The 17,803-nt window shown below is 44.9% G+C and overlaps 2 protein-coding genes across 2 annotated transcripts in view; one reads left to right on the forward strand and one right to left on the reverse strand.

Annotated features, from left to right (window-relative positions):
- TP53BP2 (tumor protein p53 binding protein 2) overlaps positions 1-7,771 on the forward strand; it is a 39,833-nt gene extending 32,062 nt beyond the window's left edge. Inside the window, exons 15-17 of the mRNA XM_060246042.1 lie at positions 1,121-1,287; positions 2,980-3,179; positions 6,987-7,771. Coding sequence (XP_060102025.1) covers positions 1,121-1,287; positions 2,980-3,179; positions 6,987-7,028 — 409 coding nt within the window. The 3' untranslated portion in view covers positions 7,029-7,771. The remainder of the gene's footprint in view (positions 1-1,120; positions 1,288-2,979; positions 3,180-6,986) is intronic.
- A 3,066-nt stretch (positions 7,772-10,837) lies between these two features.
- Positions 10,838-17,803, reverse strand: part of CAPN2 (calpain 2) — an 82,040-nt gene continuing 75,074 nt past the window's right edge. Inside the window, exons 19-21 of the mRNA XM_060246054.1 lie at positions 17,495-17,611; positions 14,423-14,481; positions 10,838-11,457 (exon numbers count right to left, since the gene is read on the reverse strand). Coding sequence (XP_060102037.1) covers positions 11,434-11,457; positions 14,423-14,481; positions 17,495-17,611 — 200 coding nt within the window. The 3' untranslated portion in view covers positions 10,838-11,433. The remainder of the gene's footprint in view (positions 11,458-14,422; positions 14,482-17,494; positions 17,612-17,803) is intronic.

Consider the following 17,803-nt stretch of genomic DNA (forward strand, 5'->3'; position numbering starts at 1 on the left):
TTTCGGCTTCTTTGGTGTAGTACATGTTTAAGTTAAACTAGTGGATCTTTCTAACCTGCTGGGTCTTGTGCTGATATGGAATCCAGATGTGACTATCCAGTTTCCCTCCCTGATAGAATGCCTATTATAAACGAAGGGAGTTGCCACCAGTGAGCCACAACAGAAGATGATCTGAGTAGAATGTTCTGCTTGAAATCTAGTTCAGGGGAGTCAGAGATGCGGCCCATGCAGGGCTCAAATGTGTCCCCCAAGCAACTTCCTTCTCCTGCTTCCTTTTCCAGGGCTTCTACTTTAGCCACACGGTAGCTTGCTTTTTTCACAGCTTCCTCTTTGAAGAAATTATTCCACTTTGAAGAAAGTATTTTGACTTATTCTGAAAGGTTGTTTTAAAAAAACCCCTGAATTTCTCTGTTCCTATCTGGATTCATTTTCTTTCAAAAAATTCTGATTAGAAATTAGAACACTTGGATTGGTCCTTAAATCTTTGAGTGGAGTGATTTCAGATGCCAGATGATAATAGCACACATTGGTAATGAGACAGGAAAACTAGCTCTGTTCAGTCCAGGAGAGGATGCATTGTCTTGAGCTTCATTATCAGTTGCAATTCACAGTCCCTCCTAATCTCCCTTTGAAATTCCTTTGTAAGAGCACTATTACTCTTAGGTCAGCAACTGGATGTTATGGTTTCTGATGTCAGACTTATGTCCATTGATTCTTTGCATCCTCCTGGACTGAATGGTCCTGAATGGAATTGAGACCTAACTTTCCTGTCCCATTCCTGAGCCCATTATAGTGGAGGGCAGGATATAAATTTGATAAAAAATAAAAATAAAATAAATTATCAACACTAGTATCTCCACGCTTACTACCCCTCTGCATATCACACCTAATCCAATCAAACCTGCTATTGTCATTCACTTGCTATTGACATTTGGCATCTGAAAATCACCTTTATCAAGTTTATATGATGTGTGCCATCATCAGTGTTGGCGTTTACATTTTTATAGTGATTCATAATCCCTATTTTCCTTACTGTGAATCAGGACATTTTTGAATAGATGCTGAAGAACATGCTGTCATTCTCTCTCTCCCCCCCCCCCCTCTTTTATGGAATCTGTAGGACGCCACTGCATTGTGCAGCATCTTGCAATAATGTCCAAGTGTGCAAATTCCTAGTGGAATCAGGTGCTGCTGTGTTTGCCACAACCTACAGTGACATGCAGACTGCAGCGGACAAATGTGAAGAAATGGAAGAAGGTTACACCCAGTGTTCTCAGTTTCTCTATGGTATGTGACAAGAACTAGATTTTCTAGAGTAGTGGTCATGGCGCAAGTGCTTTTTTCTTTCTATTGAGTGTGTGAACCCTTCTGCATGAGCTACAAGTAGAAATTGATTGCCTTCTAGTGTTTCAGACCTTTTACATCAACTGAGTAATGCTGGCTGCCCTTGGGCTTCGTTGTCTTTCTTTTACAACCTCTGATCTCACATTTGCTTAAATTTTGTGTGCTCTGAGCAAGTAAAGGTAGAATACTGATTCTAAGACGTATCTTTCTTACACATGAGCATCATTGATTTCATGTGTCAATAACTTTTAAAAGGTATTGATTATGAGTACAGATTTGTGCCTAAGGTGGAATAGAGGAGTTAAATGAAGAAAGCTGACCAGTTTGAAGTTACCTGCTCATTTCAGGTCAGGAGACTTCAAGATGATCCTGTTTACTAATGTAAGACACTAATGCTTTGTTGAGAAAAGAATCTTGTAGTCTATTTTATGATGTTGAATTTGTTGTCATCCACTACTGAGGCTAATGTATCTGTTTAGTAGAAAATGTAATTCCTTTTTCCGAACTGGGTCAGACTGTTTTTCATCCTTCAGTTCCTTCCTGTCCTTTTAAAAGGGTTAAATGTGATCTTCAACCACATTCAGCAGAGCAAGATGCAAACTACATGTGCACTGGACAGATTTGGTATTCTTGAAAGCAGTGAAACAGCTCTCATACATTTTTATGTAATGTTCTCCTAATTCCTTTCAGTGGCAAAGAGCAAACCATACCTAAAAATGTGTTCAGCAAATCTTGCTGAATTTAAAGTAATCCTGAAGGATTAAGAGAGTTTAAGCATATAATCTTACCTACTAGGACTTGATCATTTCTTCCATCTAGAGTGTGAGATCTACTCTTGGATGTACTGAAGGAAAAAATGGAATGAGTGACCTGTAACATTTGGCTCCATGTGCTCTTATAGTGGCCTCTAAAGTAAATTACCATTCAAAAATGACTTGTCTCCCTTTTGTTAGTCATTATGATACAGTTTTCACTTTGTTATTATAGAGAAACAACAATACTGCACCTGCGGATGGTATGTTAATTTATGCTGTTTTGGGGCAGTGCTTGGACACGTTTCACCAACAACAAGTAGATGGAATGATTTTCACACTTCAAGATAAGAACATAAGAGAAGCCATGTTGGATCAGGCCAACGGCCCATCCAGTCCAACACTCTGTGTCACACAGTGGCAAAAAAATTTATATATACACACACACTGTGGCCAATAGCCACTGATGGACCTGTGCTCCGTATTTTTATCTAAACCCCTCTTGAAGGTGGCTATACTTGTGGCTGCCACCACCTCCTGTGGCAGTGAATTCCACATGTTAATCACCCTTTGGGTGAAGAAGTACTTCCTTTTATCCATTTTAACCTGTTTAAGATGCCTGTTAGTGTATTTTCATCATGTTAATTGTAACTGTTTGGGCATTCCTACAATCTATTCAAGAAGTTTCAGTGTTCATAATCTTTTCCTGCTGCAGCCTTTCCAAATAACAAAGAACTCTTCACTGTTTGTGCTAGTCATATATCAGTATGCAGTTGTGAGTCCAAACAAGAATTGTGTCCTTGAGTTCAGTGGAGGTAAAATGGTGTAAATGTGGTTAAGAACATACTGTAAGTTGCTAAGTTTTTATCTTTTTCTGTTCTAGGAGTGCAAGAGAAAATGGGAATAATGAACAAGGGAGTGGTCTATGCTCTCTGGGATTATGATGCTCAGAATGATGATGAATTGTCCATGAAAGAAGGTGATTGCATGACAATACTTCACCGGGAAGATGAAGAAGAAATTGAGTGGTGGTGGGCACAACTAAATGACAAGGAAGGATATGTGCCACGTAATCTACTCGGGGTAAGTAAAAATAGCAACTATTCAAAGAAAAACAACCCATCAAGCAGCATGCAGTGACCTTATCCTACTGCTCCTCTTGGTGTGCGTGCAAGAGAGATATGAGGCATGCCACCCTTGCTCTCTGTGCATATACTCACTGGCAGCATTTCACCAAAACACAGTTAAAATACACACGCACGCATGGTGGCTCTGTAGGGGCTCACAGCCCAGCATGTAGGGATCTGTGATGCAGCTGAGGATTCCAACCTCTGGGTTGAAGATCACTGCCATAGAAGATGACAACAGCCAAGTGAATCTTCCTTCAAATACAAGAGAGGAGTTGTGCATATGCAGAATACAAGGCTAGGTTCAGTATCTTGTAAAGGAGAGTAAAGCCCTAGGGAGTAAAATTGCTTATGACAAACATAAGAACATAAGAGAAGCCATGTTAGATCAGGCCAATGGCCCATCCAGTCCAACATTCTGTGTCACACAGCGGCCAAATATATATATATATACACACACACACACACACTGTGGCTAATAGCCACTGATGGACCTCTGCTCCATATTTTTATCTAACCCCCTCTTGAAGGTGGCCATGCTTGTGGCCGCCACCACCTCCTGTGGCAGTGAATTCCACATGTTAATCACCCTTTGGGTGAAGAAGTACTTCCTTTTATCCGTTTTAACCTGTCTGCTCAGCAATTTCATCGAATGCCCACGAGTTCTTGTATTGTGAGAAAGGGAGAAAAGTACTTCTTTCTCTACTTTCTCCATCCCATGCATTATCTTGTAAACCTCTATCATGTCACCCCTCAGTCGACGTTTCTCCAAGCTAAAGAGCCCTAAGCGTTTCAACCTTTCTTCATAGGGAAGGTGTTCCAGCCCTTTAATCATTCTAGTCATTTAATCATTAATTCTAATCATTTAATCATGACAAAGGGCAGAGGTATAGGAAAGAGAGGATAGCAATAGAGCAATGCTCGAGTAATGCTTTTGATATCTCATGTCTTTCCTATTCTTCATGACACTGTTAAAGTAGGAAAGAGGGAGAGTCTCTCTAAACCATCTTTTCCAGTTCTGTAAATCTGGACTTCCATACTTCATTAATACTATATAACAGATGGACTTTGGCATCACTTTATTTATAATTCCTCTTTTTGTTAATCTTTTCATACATGACTAGTATCTCTGGTCAAGGAGATAATCCTACAGTGCTGGCAGAATCTTGTCTTGGTTTCAGTTGATTGATATTTGATGCCTGGCAGTACCACTGCCTCAAATAGATAATCCACCAATTCACTAACACGTTTTCAGCAGTCTGTTTTGAAGCCTGGAATCCTAGGCCTTTCAAAGATAGCTTTATAAATGAAAATCCCTTCTGTGCAGCTTATTTGTCAGAAATAGTTCGTCCTGCTGCTTGTCTGTGCCTGTAATGTCTCATTCACTTAACAGACATATCTTTTAAACTTAGGCATATCAACTAGAATTCTGACAATCAAATCTTCACTTACTTTCATCCCTATTTAACACTAGAGATCAAAAGGGACAGTTGTCAGTCATTACCTACAGCTATTTTGCTTACTCAATAAGGCTCCTTGATTAGGTGGGGCATAGTGAACATACATGCCATTTACAGGTTAAAAACATAGCTGCTAAAAGGGAGAGGTGTGTGTGTGTATTTTATATCTATATCTATACATACACACACACAACTGTTTTTTCCCCCATAATGTCTGGCTATGATGTTAGACCAGGTGCCTGTAAAATTTAGAGAGTTCAGGGTTTTTCTGTTTTGGCCACTTGAAAACAGGCTTAACTGCGTATTCCTTCAAAACAAAGGGACAGCAAGGTACTGACCTAAGCTATGCTCAGCTCCAAGCACCTACTTTCCTAGAAATGACCTGTCCAAGGAGCTACTGAAAATGGTTTATAGGCTTTGAACTCTCACTTTTATTGGGAACTAAAAGACTCCTCACTCAACAAAAGAACAAAGTAAAATTAGTTAAACAGCTGTTTAGATGAGGGTATGCTGAAAAAGGAATAATAAAATACAATTTTGAACCAGACAGCTATCAGATGCTGAGCATGACAGTTAGTCTTGTGTACCTATAGTGATCTCATGTATGTTTCTTCCCCATCTATCATTGAGGATAACATGTGAAATCACCAAGGATGTTGGTATTTTCCAGCCAACTCCTGTGAAATTTTGATTTTTTGAATAGGTACAAGGCACTGAGTTGGATCTAGCAGAAAACTTCTAAACCAGATATTGGTTTTGTTGGCCCGATTTCTAGTAAAGCGATACAGGGACAGGGGTTTCATACACCAAATTTCCTTCCATTCATGAGCTATCTCTGAAGCACTATGGTCATTTCAAACCGTGCCGGTTTCCCTCCATCCCTTTTCACCATGTTATCTTCCTTGGACTTTTAAAAACATTCTAAGGTGAGAGTTATAGCGCTAAACTGCTGTAGCATCGAAGTGCTATTAGCAGCACCATTGAGATTACTAAAATGGATCTGTCTGAAATGACAGAAAAAATCCATTAGCAACCAGTTACTAAAACAGAACCCAAAGGCTGTTTGAAAAAGGTCCTTGTTAGGGACGGGCATGGTTCAGCAAAAAAAACCTCCCGGTCCATTGGTGTCTGGGGGGTGAGGTGGGGTTAATGGACTTCATAATTTTTACGGATCAGACCATAGTCCATTTGGTCTGTTCATCCATTTCTGGGTGAACTGGAAGTGGGTGAAGTTGCCACTCAGCCTCTATGTGAAAGCCATTTAAAATTTAAATGGCCTTTGCAAAGCCACACAGCACATGAGTGAAGGCTGAGCAGTGGCTCATGCTCAGCCTTCATTCAGTGGCTCATGCTCAGCCTTTTTATAAAAGCTTTTAAAATTTTAAATGACTTTTGCAAAGCTGGGCATTGCGCAAATGAAGGCTGAGTGGTGAGTTCTCCCACTGGGAAGTGGGTGAAGTCACTGCTTGGCTTTCACTCACAAGCTGTATGGCTTTTGCAAGCCCCACCCCTACACGTACCCACAGACCTCCTGGGACGGTCCATGGAGGTCTGTATCAGTGGATGCATGGACTGGGCTCACAAACCATGAACCAAGCTCTGCTCTGTGGAAAAATTTGGTCCATGGTCCAGTCCATGGCCGTCCCTGTTCCTTGTCTTAGGGCTCTTCCGTAAAACAGAAATGCAAAAAAAAAGACCAGTAGCTGTTTGTGTAAGTTCATGTGCCATCAATATCTAGGCACTGTAACCTAAAGCGAGGAAATTGGTAGGTGTTGCACAAGATCTTGCACAGTTGGAACTGCACAAAGTTTATTTTTCTGCATGTGCATCACTGGATTCATGTTATTGTATGTTTAAAAGCTCTAGCTGCACTAATAAAGACCCTAATATCATTAGGTTGCTAGGCAGTATTCTGTCTGCTACATGTTTTGCCAAAATTTCAGGCTATGTCTGGGCCCTCTAAACAAAGGTAAAAACATGTGAAACTGACTACTGCTACTATTCTTGGCACGTCCACAATGAACTATTTGCTGAATTTTAAATAGTTTGGATAGTTAACTTGAACAAGTATTGCACCTGCCATTCGCACCTATTCTTACAACTGATGTATCACTGTAAAATGTTTGTCACCTGTGTTGGAGTGACATTTTAAAATTACTATTTTATTGACTCTGTGGGGATTGCTGTAGCAATGTGTACGATGAGTTATATAATTGAACTGTAGGCAGCAACATTGCTGAAACATAATTTTATATTAACATGTTTTATGCACCTTGTATCACTTATTTTAATGTTTTTTCTAGCTCTACCCAAGGATTAAGCCGAGACAAAGGAGCTTGGCATGAAAATGTTTGAAGCCATTTTATGAAGTACCAGTCACAGGATGAGTTTATTCTTTTCTGAAAAGAGAATACATTCCTTTGTGTTTGGGCCAATTTCATGAGACTCATTTCATTGACAATGTGATGTGAAAGCAGTGCTGAATGTGCTTTGAAAACAGATGAAGGATGGATTGTGTTCACAAACGTAGAAGAGGTTCCCCAATGTGGAATGCTCCTATTAGCAAAATGGACGTCTCCAGCTAGACCCAGAGAACCTAATGGTCACTTTCTGCCTGCTGTCTTTTGCAGTTGACTTTCTTTCCCCTTCTTCCTCTTAATATATCAGCAAGAGAGTTTCCAATCAGCTCTCGGCACAGTTGCTTTCCCAACTCCTTGTTATTCCCTCTAGAAACAGGACCATTGCTATTCATAGAAAGCTAAAAGCAGATTCCATAAGCAAAATGTTTAAGTAGAAGTGTTAACATTATGGGAATGCTATAATACATCTTACCGTAAGAAACCTTTTGAATCAGTTCTTTGAGCAATAACTTTAAAGTGCAGTAGCATTTTATGATTTCGAAGTGTTTAAAATGTTATTCCACAAGCAATGTAGTTTTTAATGCGTTTTTAATATAAAACAATCTTGTCTTGTCTCTTTTGTAATTTAGATATTAAGTGTAGAAATCTGTGTAGACTCTATATCTTACAAATTTTGTTATAACTATCTTTTTATTCTTAAATGTAATTAAAATTGTACTTCAGAAATACCATTTTGTTTGGTGTCAAAATGTTCAGCCACTCAAAAACCTCTAGGGCTGAGCTCTCCTAATATGCAGACATGGCCACATCCCAGAGTACAGTGTGTGACTCTGTTGTGTCAGCATTCCATGCTTATTAGATTTGATTGCTTTGACCTGTAATTCATCTCTGTAAACCACCTTTTACCAGGTGCACAAACAATGTCAGTTTTAACCAAAATCAGTTTTTTCATATTGCTGGATTTGGGGGTTCTAGAATTAATTGAAAAACAACCTTTAATACGAAATTGTCTTCTGTCTAAAAATGGCAAGTCTGTAATGGCTGCTTAGAATCAGGGATGTTAAACATAAGGCCCAGGGGCCAAAACCAGCCCTCCAGGTCTCTTATGTAGCAGCAAGTGCAAAGGAGGGAACAGGAGACTATTTGGGGAAAAGTAGGCAGACCCATTCCGATTGTGGCTTCAGTGTGGCACAACCTTGTTTACAGCATGAAGTGTTTCCTCAGGGCTGCATGGCTCTCTCTCCAGTCCACCCATGTTGGGTTTTCCACTCATGTGGGTTTTCCTTTGTACTGCTCTCCCAGCCCATGGGGCCTTGCAGTGAGGATACACCAACTCAGAGCTTACCAGCTGCTGTCCTTCAGGCAGTTTATATCTCCGGTACCTGGCATTACATCTTATGGCACACATGGCTCAGCCTGACAAAAGTGACATTTGTCAGATCTGGCCCTTGTAACAAATGAGTTAAACACCTCTGGCTTACATTCTGAGGTCAGCCTGATCACCAGTGTCTTATATTCCAACCCCTGTAGCTTTTTTAGCAAATTATGTTTTCTTAGCAAACATTTCTCTTCAGCATTTGTGCATTCAGTATAGCCATGTACTCCAGTTACAGGAACAGGATTCTCAGAAAACCTCCCAATCATTTGTGTTGTCCCTACCTTGAAAAGAGTATTCTTCATTCTTTTGCTCAGATTTCTGCAGGCCTGCCAATACAGTATGTCCCAGAAGTGAGTACACTCCCTCACATTTTGTAAATATTTAAGTATATCTTTTCATGTGACAACACTGAAGAAATGACACTTGGCTACAATGTAAAGTAGTGAGTCTACAGCTTGTATAACAGTGTAAATGTACTGTCCCCTCAAAATTATGCAACAAACAGCTGTTAATGTCTAAACTGCTGGCAACAAAACTGAGTACACCCCTAAGTGATAATGTCCAAATGGGGCCCAAGTAGCTGTTTTCCCTCCCTGGTGTCATGTGACTCGTTAGTGGTACAAGGTATCAGGTGTGAAGGGGGAGCAGGTTATCGCTCTCATTCCCTCATACTGGTCACTGGAAGTTCCAGTGGCACCTCATGGCAATGAACTCTCTGAGGATCTGAAAAAACAAATTGTTGCTCTACATAAAGATGGCCTAGGCTATAAGAAGATTGCCAAGACCCTGAAACTGTTCTGTGGCCAAGACCATAGGACAGGTTCCACTCAGAACAGGCCTCGCCGTGGTTGACCAAAGAAGTTGAGTGCCCGTGCTCAGCGTCATATCCAGAGGCTGGCTTTGGGAAATAGACGTATGAGTGCATTGCTACAGAGGTTGAAGAGGTGAGGGGGTCAGGCTGTCAGTGCTCAGACCATATGCCCCACGCTGCATCAAATTGGTCTGCAGGGCTGTTGTCCCAGAAGGAAGCCTCTTCGAAAGATGATACACAAGAAAGCCTGCAAACAGTTTGCTGCAGACAAGCAGACTGTGGTCCGATGAGACCAAGATAAACTTACTTGGTTCAGATGGTGTCAAGCGTGTGTGGCGGCAACCAGATGAAGAGTACAAAGACAAGTGTGTCTTGCCTACAGCCAAGCATGGTGGTGGGAATGTCATGGTCTGGGGCTGCATGAGTGCTGCCGGCACTGGGGAGCTACAGTTCATTGAGGGAACCATGAATGCCAACTTGTACTGTGACATACTGAAGCAGAGCATGGTCCCCTCCCTTTGGAGACTGGGCCGCAGGGCAGTATTCCAACATGATAACGACCCCAAACACATCTCCAAAACGACCACTGCCTTGCTAAAGAAGCTGAGGGTAAAGGTGATGGACTGGCCAAGCATGTCTCCAGACCTAAACCCTATTGAGCATCTGTGGGGCATCCTGAAATGGAAGGTGGAGGTGCGCAAGGTCTCTAACATCCACCAGCTACGTGACGTCATGGAGGAGTGGAAGAGGACTCCAATGGCAACCTGTGAAGCTCTGGTGAACTCTATGCCCAAGAGGGTTAAGGCAGTGCTGGAAAATAATGGTGGCCACATAAAATATTGACACTTTGGGACCCATTTGGACATTATCACTTAGGGGTGTACTCACTTCTGTTGCCAACGGTTTAGACATTAATGGCTGTGTGTTGCATAATTTTGAGGGGACAGCACATTTACAGTTATACAAGCTGTAGACTCACTACTTTACATTGTAGCCAAGTGTCATTTCTTCAGTTGTCACATGAAAAGATATACTTAAATATTTACAAAATGTGAGAGGGTGTACTCTCTTCTGTGACATACTGTATGTCATGAGACATTCTATTCATCTATTTCTTCCCCATAACTTCTTTATCAAATAGTAGCATTAAAAAACCAAGAAAACCAATCACTTTCTTGCACAGGCTTTTAAATGAGCTTTATTATAATGTACTGATTAATAGTTGTTAGGTACATCTGGACCAGTGCACTTCTGATATAGCTCTTATGTTACTTGTTAGGATATACAATATTGTGAACAACCTCAGCACTGTACAGGCAAATACAACATATGAACTATAACTTCCTGTAACAAAGGGTTTAATGGAAAGTAACACATGTAACACAGAAGTGGAAGTAACATATGAGAGAGCCAGCATGGCTTAGTGATTATGTGAAAGATTAAGGTCTGGATTCAAATCTCCACTTTGCCATGGAAGCTTGCTGGATGACCTTGGCCATTCACACTCTACCTCACAGGGTTGTTGAAGACAGGGAGAATGTTATAAGTCACTTTGGGTCCCCATTGGAAAGAAACTAAACAAACATACTGCAGAGCACTGGTCACCTAATCCCAAAGGATTTATTGCATTAGCAACAGTTAGAACATTACTAGAATAGAAAAACCAAAGGATGGTGGAACTTGGATATGTGAAACAGTTCTGTGTTTGAGTGACAACAGCAATTAAATTCTCTAAATATTGGTACAAAGAGTGGTTTTACTGTAGCAAATGGCTCTGAAAAATATGGGTTGTAAATTAAATACATGTAATGTACTTTATTGCACAGTGTTGATGAGTTTTCAGATGCTACTTGCTAGAGTTTGAGAATTAGCAATTAGAATAAGTTGCGCTTTGATTTCACAAAGGTGGCACTTCATCGAGAACTTAAAGGCATTGAACTTTTTTATTTTAAAATACATTTATTGTGGAAGATTTAGAGCAGCATAAGCAAATAAAACAGAATAACAAAGTTTATGTGCTGAAATTTCCAAGGTAAAATTAATTTTGCATTTATCTTGCATTTTTCTTTCTCTTCAGCAGCTTCATTCATAAATATAAGGCATGTCAGTGTATGGAAATATAATAGCTTTTTTTTGCATATTCTGTATCAACGTTAAACCATATTCCTGTGAGATGCCTTCAGCTAAGATCTGTTGCTTCTTCATATTATAGTAAAACACACCCACTGTGGGACAGAGAGAAAAACCATGTTACAAGTTTCTGCAGTATACTTGGTAAAGCTCAGAATACATTAAGTTAAACTACATCATTTCTTAAGAGGAAACGATCTGTCCACAGAACAAATACTTGAGGCAGAAAGGGGAAACTAAATGAGAAATTGTGGGCATTGTGGTTTCCAAGACTTTCAGAAACAAGTGTTATAGAAAACACGGCTGAACCCTGTTCTACTTGAATGTATATTAGTCCATGGCCACATCAGCCTGTGACAGTCATGGGTTGTTTTCACCTTTGGTGCGCTTGAAAACAGAAGGCCTTTGACAATTAGAGGGGGGTGCAGGGCACAAATAATTCCTGCGCCTGCTGTAACATTGGGGGGTATAGTATATGTGAAGGGAGTGATACCCAAATCTTATCCATGGTGAAACGACTGTGTTCCAGAATTCTGACCTTGTGTAATTTGCATGTAATGGAACCTCCGGTAGCCCACCGCATCGCGGTGTGGCTGCCGGGGAGATTTTGCCCCTCCTGGTGGAAAGAGCGGGCGATTTAGTGTGCTTTAGGAGCGTCTTCAGGGGGCGGGGCTTCAGCGTGCCTTCTGAAGCCTCCACTCCCCTCTCGTCAGTCCTCCTGCGGTGCTCGGTGGAGCATGCTGTCACGCTCTTAGCTGGCATCGGGGGGGATTAGGCCTTGAAGGGCTGTTCGCCGCGGAGCGTGGCGCAGCGTTGGGCTCCGACCTCGTCGTGGGACTGGTGCAGGGAGTCATTTTAGCGCGGCGGGGCATCCTTAGTCTGGCTGTCGGTCCCTTTACAAGGCCTGCACAGCGTGGTTCTGTGTCAGGACCTTCCCTTTTTCCCCTCGTGGTTGGCATTTTTTTGGGGGGGGGGGAGGTTTTGCAGGGGCGCTTCATAGGGCGGCGGGGGGCTGCATTATTTGGAAGGCCTTATTCTGTTAAGCCCCTCATTTCTTAGTGGGTCTCCCTCTTAGGGCCTGGTGGCCTTGGCGGCCATTTTAAGTGGGCCTGAGGCAGCAGCCAGCGAGTAGGTGAGTGTCGGCCATTTTATAAGGTGCTGGAGTTGCTTTCTTCCCTCTTGCTTCTTGTCCCTGGTGGCCATTTTGTGCCTGCTTTTTGCCTTGTCTCTTGTCCTTGGCGACCATTTTAGGTGCTTTTGAGGCGGCAGCCATTTTAGGGGTGGCTTTTGGCCTTTTTTCTGAGTGAGGAAATTGGTTTTTGGGGCAGAGTGGTAAAGCTGCAGTACTGCAGTTTAAACTCTCCTTTTTGTTTGGTGCTGTAATCCCTTTGGGTAGCAAACATGTCGGGGCGGAAAGGCTGTGGAAAATCAAAGGGTAAGCAGCCTGCTCGTAAGGCTCCTAAGCCGCCCCAGAAGCGTCCTCCGCCCCCCTCATCTTCAGACGAGGAGGGAGAGGACGAGGTGAATGCAGTCATTTTCAGAGGCTGCAGGCCCTGGAATGGGCATCTGGCCTTCCACCTTCTCAGATGCCAGGGAAAGGGCAGGTTCCTTAGCTGGCTTTGCAGGTGGATATACTGACCCATTTGTCTATTTTGGAGGACAGGTCTGCTGCGACTGCTAATGGAGGAGCTGTTGGGCTGGTCGGCTCAGATGCTGGATCTGGCCCGTCGTCGGGTGCGGGAACAGCATTGGTGCCTGCTGTACCTCCTGGTAAGTTGGGGGATGGTTCTTTGCCCTATACTGGGCCTGTGTGGCCCTTGGGGTCCTGGGGATCTGCCGCACCTAATGGGGCTGGTGCTGCTTCAGGTGGTTCCAGGACTCCTTCAACTTCGGGTGTGGGACAGCAGAATATCTGGATGTAGCCACATGGTCAGTTTGGCCCTTTCGGTAATTGGCCTGGGGCCGGGCAGCAGGGGGCAGCTGCGGCTTTAACTGGCGGATGGGATTTCCCATCTCCTTACAGGGCAGTCCTGTTTGGTGCTATGCCTTTTGGTGAGGTTGCCTTACCTTTGTGTGATCACCTGCTGCCCACCACAAGAGACAAAATCCTTAAGGGGGAATATGTTGACATATTTTCCCTTTTATTTAGGGAATTAGAAAAAAAGGATAAGGAAGAGCTTGATGATAAAGAGAAGGAGAAGCTTAAGAAGAGGAAGGTCGATTGGATCTGGGCCAATTGGCTTCCAGGGTTTTTTATATATCACTATTTGCCTCATCCGGATATTTCTTTGGAGTGTCTTGACCTCTACAGAGGGGATGGTGTGCATCTCTCGGAAAAGGGTAATATGCTTTTCCTGAGGGATCTTTGGCAAGGGCTTGTGTTGGCCTTGGGCCTGTCGGTGGGTGCTAAGTCCTAAGTAGAGACTTGGCCTTAGTTGTGGCAGGTTTTGCTGGGTTTATGGCGCCATGTGGCCTGGGGAGGACCGGTTAGCCTCCCCCTTTTGGGGAGTCAGGGGTCTGGCAGGATCAACCTTTGGGTATTGGTGACCTGAGGTGTGTGAATGCAGACTGTCCTGGAGACTCGATTGGATGGGTGCCTTTCACTGAGACGCACGTCTGGTGTCTGGGCCCTCCGGTGCGAGCCTCCCTGCTGGGCCTGCCTGACGGGAGCTGTGACACACAGCTCCGGCTGGGGGGCCGGGTTTCTCGCCCCCTGAAAAAGGCAGGGGAGCAGTCTGAGGAGACCCCTGGCCAGAGTTTGGTTGCCCTTGCCGTTGCAGTGTTATTTAATAAAGTGGCCCATAGTTTTACCAATGTATTTGTGTCCGCCTCTTTATTCCGCCTTGGGGGGCAAATGCTTCATGTGTTTCCTCGAACTAGTAATGGCAATAATGTGCGCTGAGCACTTCCATGCAAAAAAGATACTGAAGACAAGCAGTTATAGTCTGCACACTGGAGGAAAAACTGAATCTAGCAGTGTTGATCAGAACAATTGTGTATCAATGCACAACTATGTTGTGATGTGTAATGCACTTGAATTCAACAGGCTAATTCACGTACAGTGACAAGGTTCATCTGTATGGTTCCAGTTTTCTCAGTATCCAATTTCTTAAATATCTCTGTTAATGATAAAAAAAGACAAGGGGAGAAGATGAATGACCTGAAGCCCAAACTGCACATTTTATGTATTTGTTTACTTCATTTATAGTCTGCTGCTGTAGATACATGGGTCACCCAAAATATTATTTAAGGTCCAAGAGTAGCTGAGGTAGTGGTGGTGATTTTTAGTCATCGTCACATATCAAGGGGTATCGTGATACCTGCCTTTCATTTAGATACTTTGTGCTTTGTTTCTATAGTACAGCATCCAACTGGGCATGTGGGAAACTTAATCAGAAATGCCCAAAAATGATCTGAGCCATATGGGAGAAGCCCATGATCTGTCTTCCATACCAGTATCCACCCTGCCTCTCCATACTAGAAACCAGAGTAAGATAGGTGTGAGAAAAAGCCTGTTTAGCCCAGGTCTTCTGATGTATAGAACTACGTTAAGGCTACTTACAGCACAATCCGGGGTGGGGGTGGTGGAAAGTCTTTTGGGAGCAGACGAGCCGCTACATGGGCTCAGGAAGGGTGTGCGCCAACATACGAGTGGCACCACCACAGTGGAGGGGAGTTACAGTGGGCGGGGATCGTCCGAGCGTTGCTCCACCCGAGGGCAGCAGCGCCTGAGGGCTGTGCCCGAGCGCGGGCGGAAGTGAGGCGGAGCGCGGCGTTCAGGCGAAGGAGGGAGTGGAGTTGGGGGCGTGGCCAGGCGTAGGCCACTTCCTGAGCAGTTTGAACCATGACACGCCCCACTTGAGAGGTGCAACGTCGCGCTGGCAAAAATAGCGGCGTGTCCCATAGGCACTCATTGAAACCAAAAACAAAGGTTGCTTCCGCCATTGAGGAAGCTCGCAAACCTCTTAGGGAGCAGTGTGATTGCCTCACCAATCCCCTCATGCCTCAGCCTGGCGAGCCCCCTCCCCAGCGCCCATTCACGGCTCCCCCTCCTAGAAATACTTCTCTGCCTTGCACAACTCAGTTGTTAGGGACAGGTTCGCGTGGGGGGAAGCTCTGCCAGCGAGCTCTTGGCCATACAGACTTAAAGTGAGGAACAGGCAGGAACGTTGGTGACGGGTTTTGCACCACGTGGTTACTTTGACAGTATCTTTGACTTGCAAGGGGGAGAGGTCTCTCCCCTGGGGCTAACTGCTCGTTTCCAGGTCTCCACAGGTTACGGGCTCCTGGAGGCTCTGGATGTGAGGACTGTCACCCGTGGCTGGGTAAGTTCCACTGTCCCCCCACCCCCCCCCCCAGTTTCCCCCTCCCCTCGCTCTCAACCGCTTGGTTTGCAAGTGTCTCTGGCACTTGAGCCAGGCAGTGGGCTCCAGCAGGGGGCATTTGCTGACCCCGCTCCCCTGTGCTGCTGCCTGGTCCCTTCCCTTGGTCTGCCCTCTGCTGCATTCCCAACCCCTGGAAAGGCTGTGTGTGTGTGGCAGCTGCCCCGATACGGGGAGGTGGGTCAGAGACTGTCCTTTTAAGACAGCGCCCGGCTGAAATGCAGCCTGCTCTTTCAGCTGCTACCCCTGCAGGTGCTCTTGATCTCTGTCTCTGTTTTACAGGTGGGACTCCAACACAGAGGCTTCTGCGTGTGTCGCTCCACCGCCCCCCCCCCCACTGCCTCAGCTGTTTCTGCCTGCCGCTCTGAATGGAACCCCGCCCACGGCGAGACTGCCCAGTGCACGCCAGGGAGACTGTTGCACTTTGTTCTGGAAAATAAAGACTGAGCTGTGCCTTCTGTTGTCTCTCCTGCTTGGCATCTGCTGCACATTCCCTGGGCAACCCCCCCGCCCCCCGTCAGTGGCCTCTCCGAGGGAATGCCTGGGAGGGTGGGCAGACTTGGTTTTTGGGGGGGGAACGGTCTATGAGCTGCCATGCTGCCCCCCGCATGGCTGGACAGGAGAGGGGAGTGCCGCCCCTTAGCCTGCCCGGGCTGACAGCCTACCCGGCCTCACAGGGCTGTTGTGCACAGGGCACTAATGTGGGCTGATGAAGTGGACTCGGAGTTCTGCAGCTGATACACTCGCACTCTGAGTTCTGCGGCCCCTGAGGGAGGTGTTCTATGCACATGGCAGGGGGCATCAGGGCAGCACAGGGGATCTCTGGGTGGAGGGGTGTTTGCTGCTGGGCTGCTCATTCCCAGACACACATTCCAGCCGCTGTCTATGACAGTGAACTCCTGCACGTTATTTCCTGCTTGTCTGCCTGCCATTGGCAAAGTCTCTGACAGCGGGAGGGTGTGAGGGGATTGATGGCTTCTCCGTGGTCCTGTGAAGGCCTATCTCACCCCCACCCCTGCCCACCAAGCCAGACTTCTCATGCGTGCATGCCCAGCCTCACTCCTGTTACCTCCCCGTGTTTGTGGGACGTCTCTCCCTTGCCTTTGATGGTCTGCTCATCATTGGCTCCGTTCTCTGTTGGGGGGCAGGTTGGGGATGGCTATCAGCCTCTCTGGGGCCGCCTCTCCCCATCCCTGACTGTCATGAGCCGTGGCGCATGTGCCAGGATTGGTCAATGGGGGGGTGGGCTGGCCCTCTCCTCCGGCTGCCTCCGCCTCCCTTGCGTGCCTACGCCAGTGGCATTGCCATGGCAACCGTCTCCCACATGGCAAGCTACACCTCTCCCCTTACCATGCTCCAGTGTGCCGAAGTCCTCAGGAAGTCTACTAGTGGCGCGACAGCTACGTCATGGCCGGCCGCCACTTATGTCTGGATTGGGCTGTTAATTAGCCTATCTTTCTGAATTTATAACCAACTAGTATTTTGCTTATTTCAGGTTACAAGTACACAGGAATCTACATTAAAAGTTTATCCCCTAAAGCCCACAATCCCGACTATGCAACTGGGCTACAACAAACCAATTTCAGAAAGGCCAGAGGAAAGAATAATAGGTCACATTACCCTGCTGTTTAAAAAGAGCCCAGCCTGAGGACAGGGAACAAGTAAGGGCAAAACCCCCAGCAACTTAAATTACAGCATATTGTTTTAGGATGGAGATCTAGATGTAAATTACTGGTTTTCCGATACTCACTGAATAAAGTTTCCAGTCGGATCAGACACCTAACAAAGTTGTCAAAATCAATGATGAGCTGTTCATCAGCAAAACGGGCCACAATGACTTGGTGCAGCTGGCAATCCAGTTTGAACCCTAAAACACAAAAAGAAGCAATCTCATTGACAGTTCAATGTGTTGAACAGAAAAAAATCTGAATATACAAGTACAACCTTGTACAATGGCCTGCCTAAGGAGGTCAGGAAAGAGTCCCACATTTCTGTCATTCTGCAGAATGTGCAAAATAGAAGTGTTCATTGTTATTAAAGAGCTATTAGTGTAGCTCTT

Source organism: Heteronotia binoei, chromosome 1 (genome assembly GCF_032191835.1).
Source record: "Heteronotia binoei isolate CCM8104 ecotype False Entrance Well chromosome 1, APGP_CSIRO_Hbin_v1, whole genome shotgun sequence".
Lineage (NCBI taxonomy): Eukaryota > Metazoa > Chordata > Lepidosauria > Squamata > Gekkonidae > Heteronotia > Heteronotia binoei.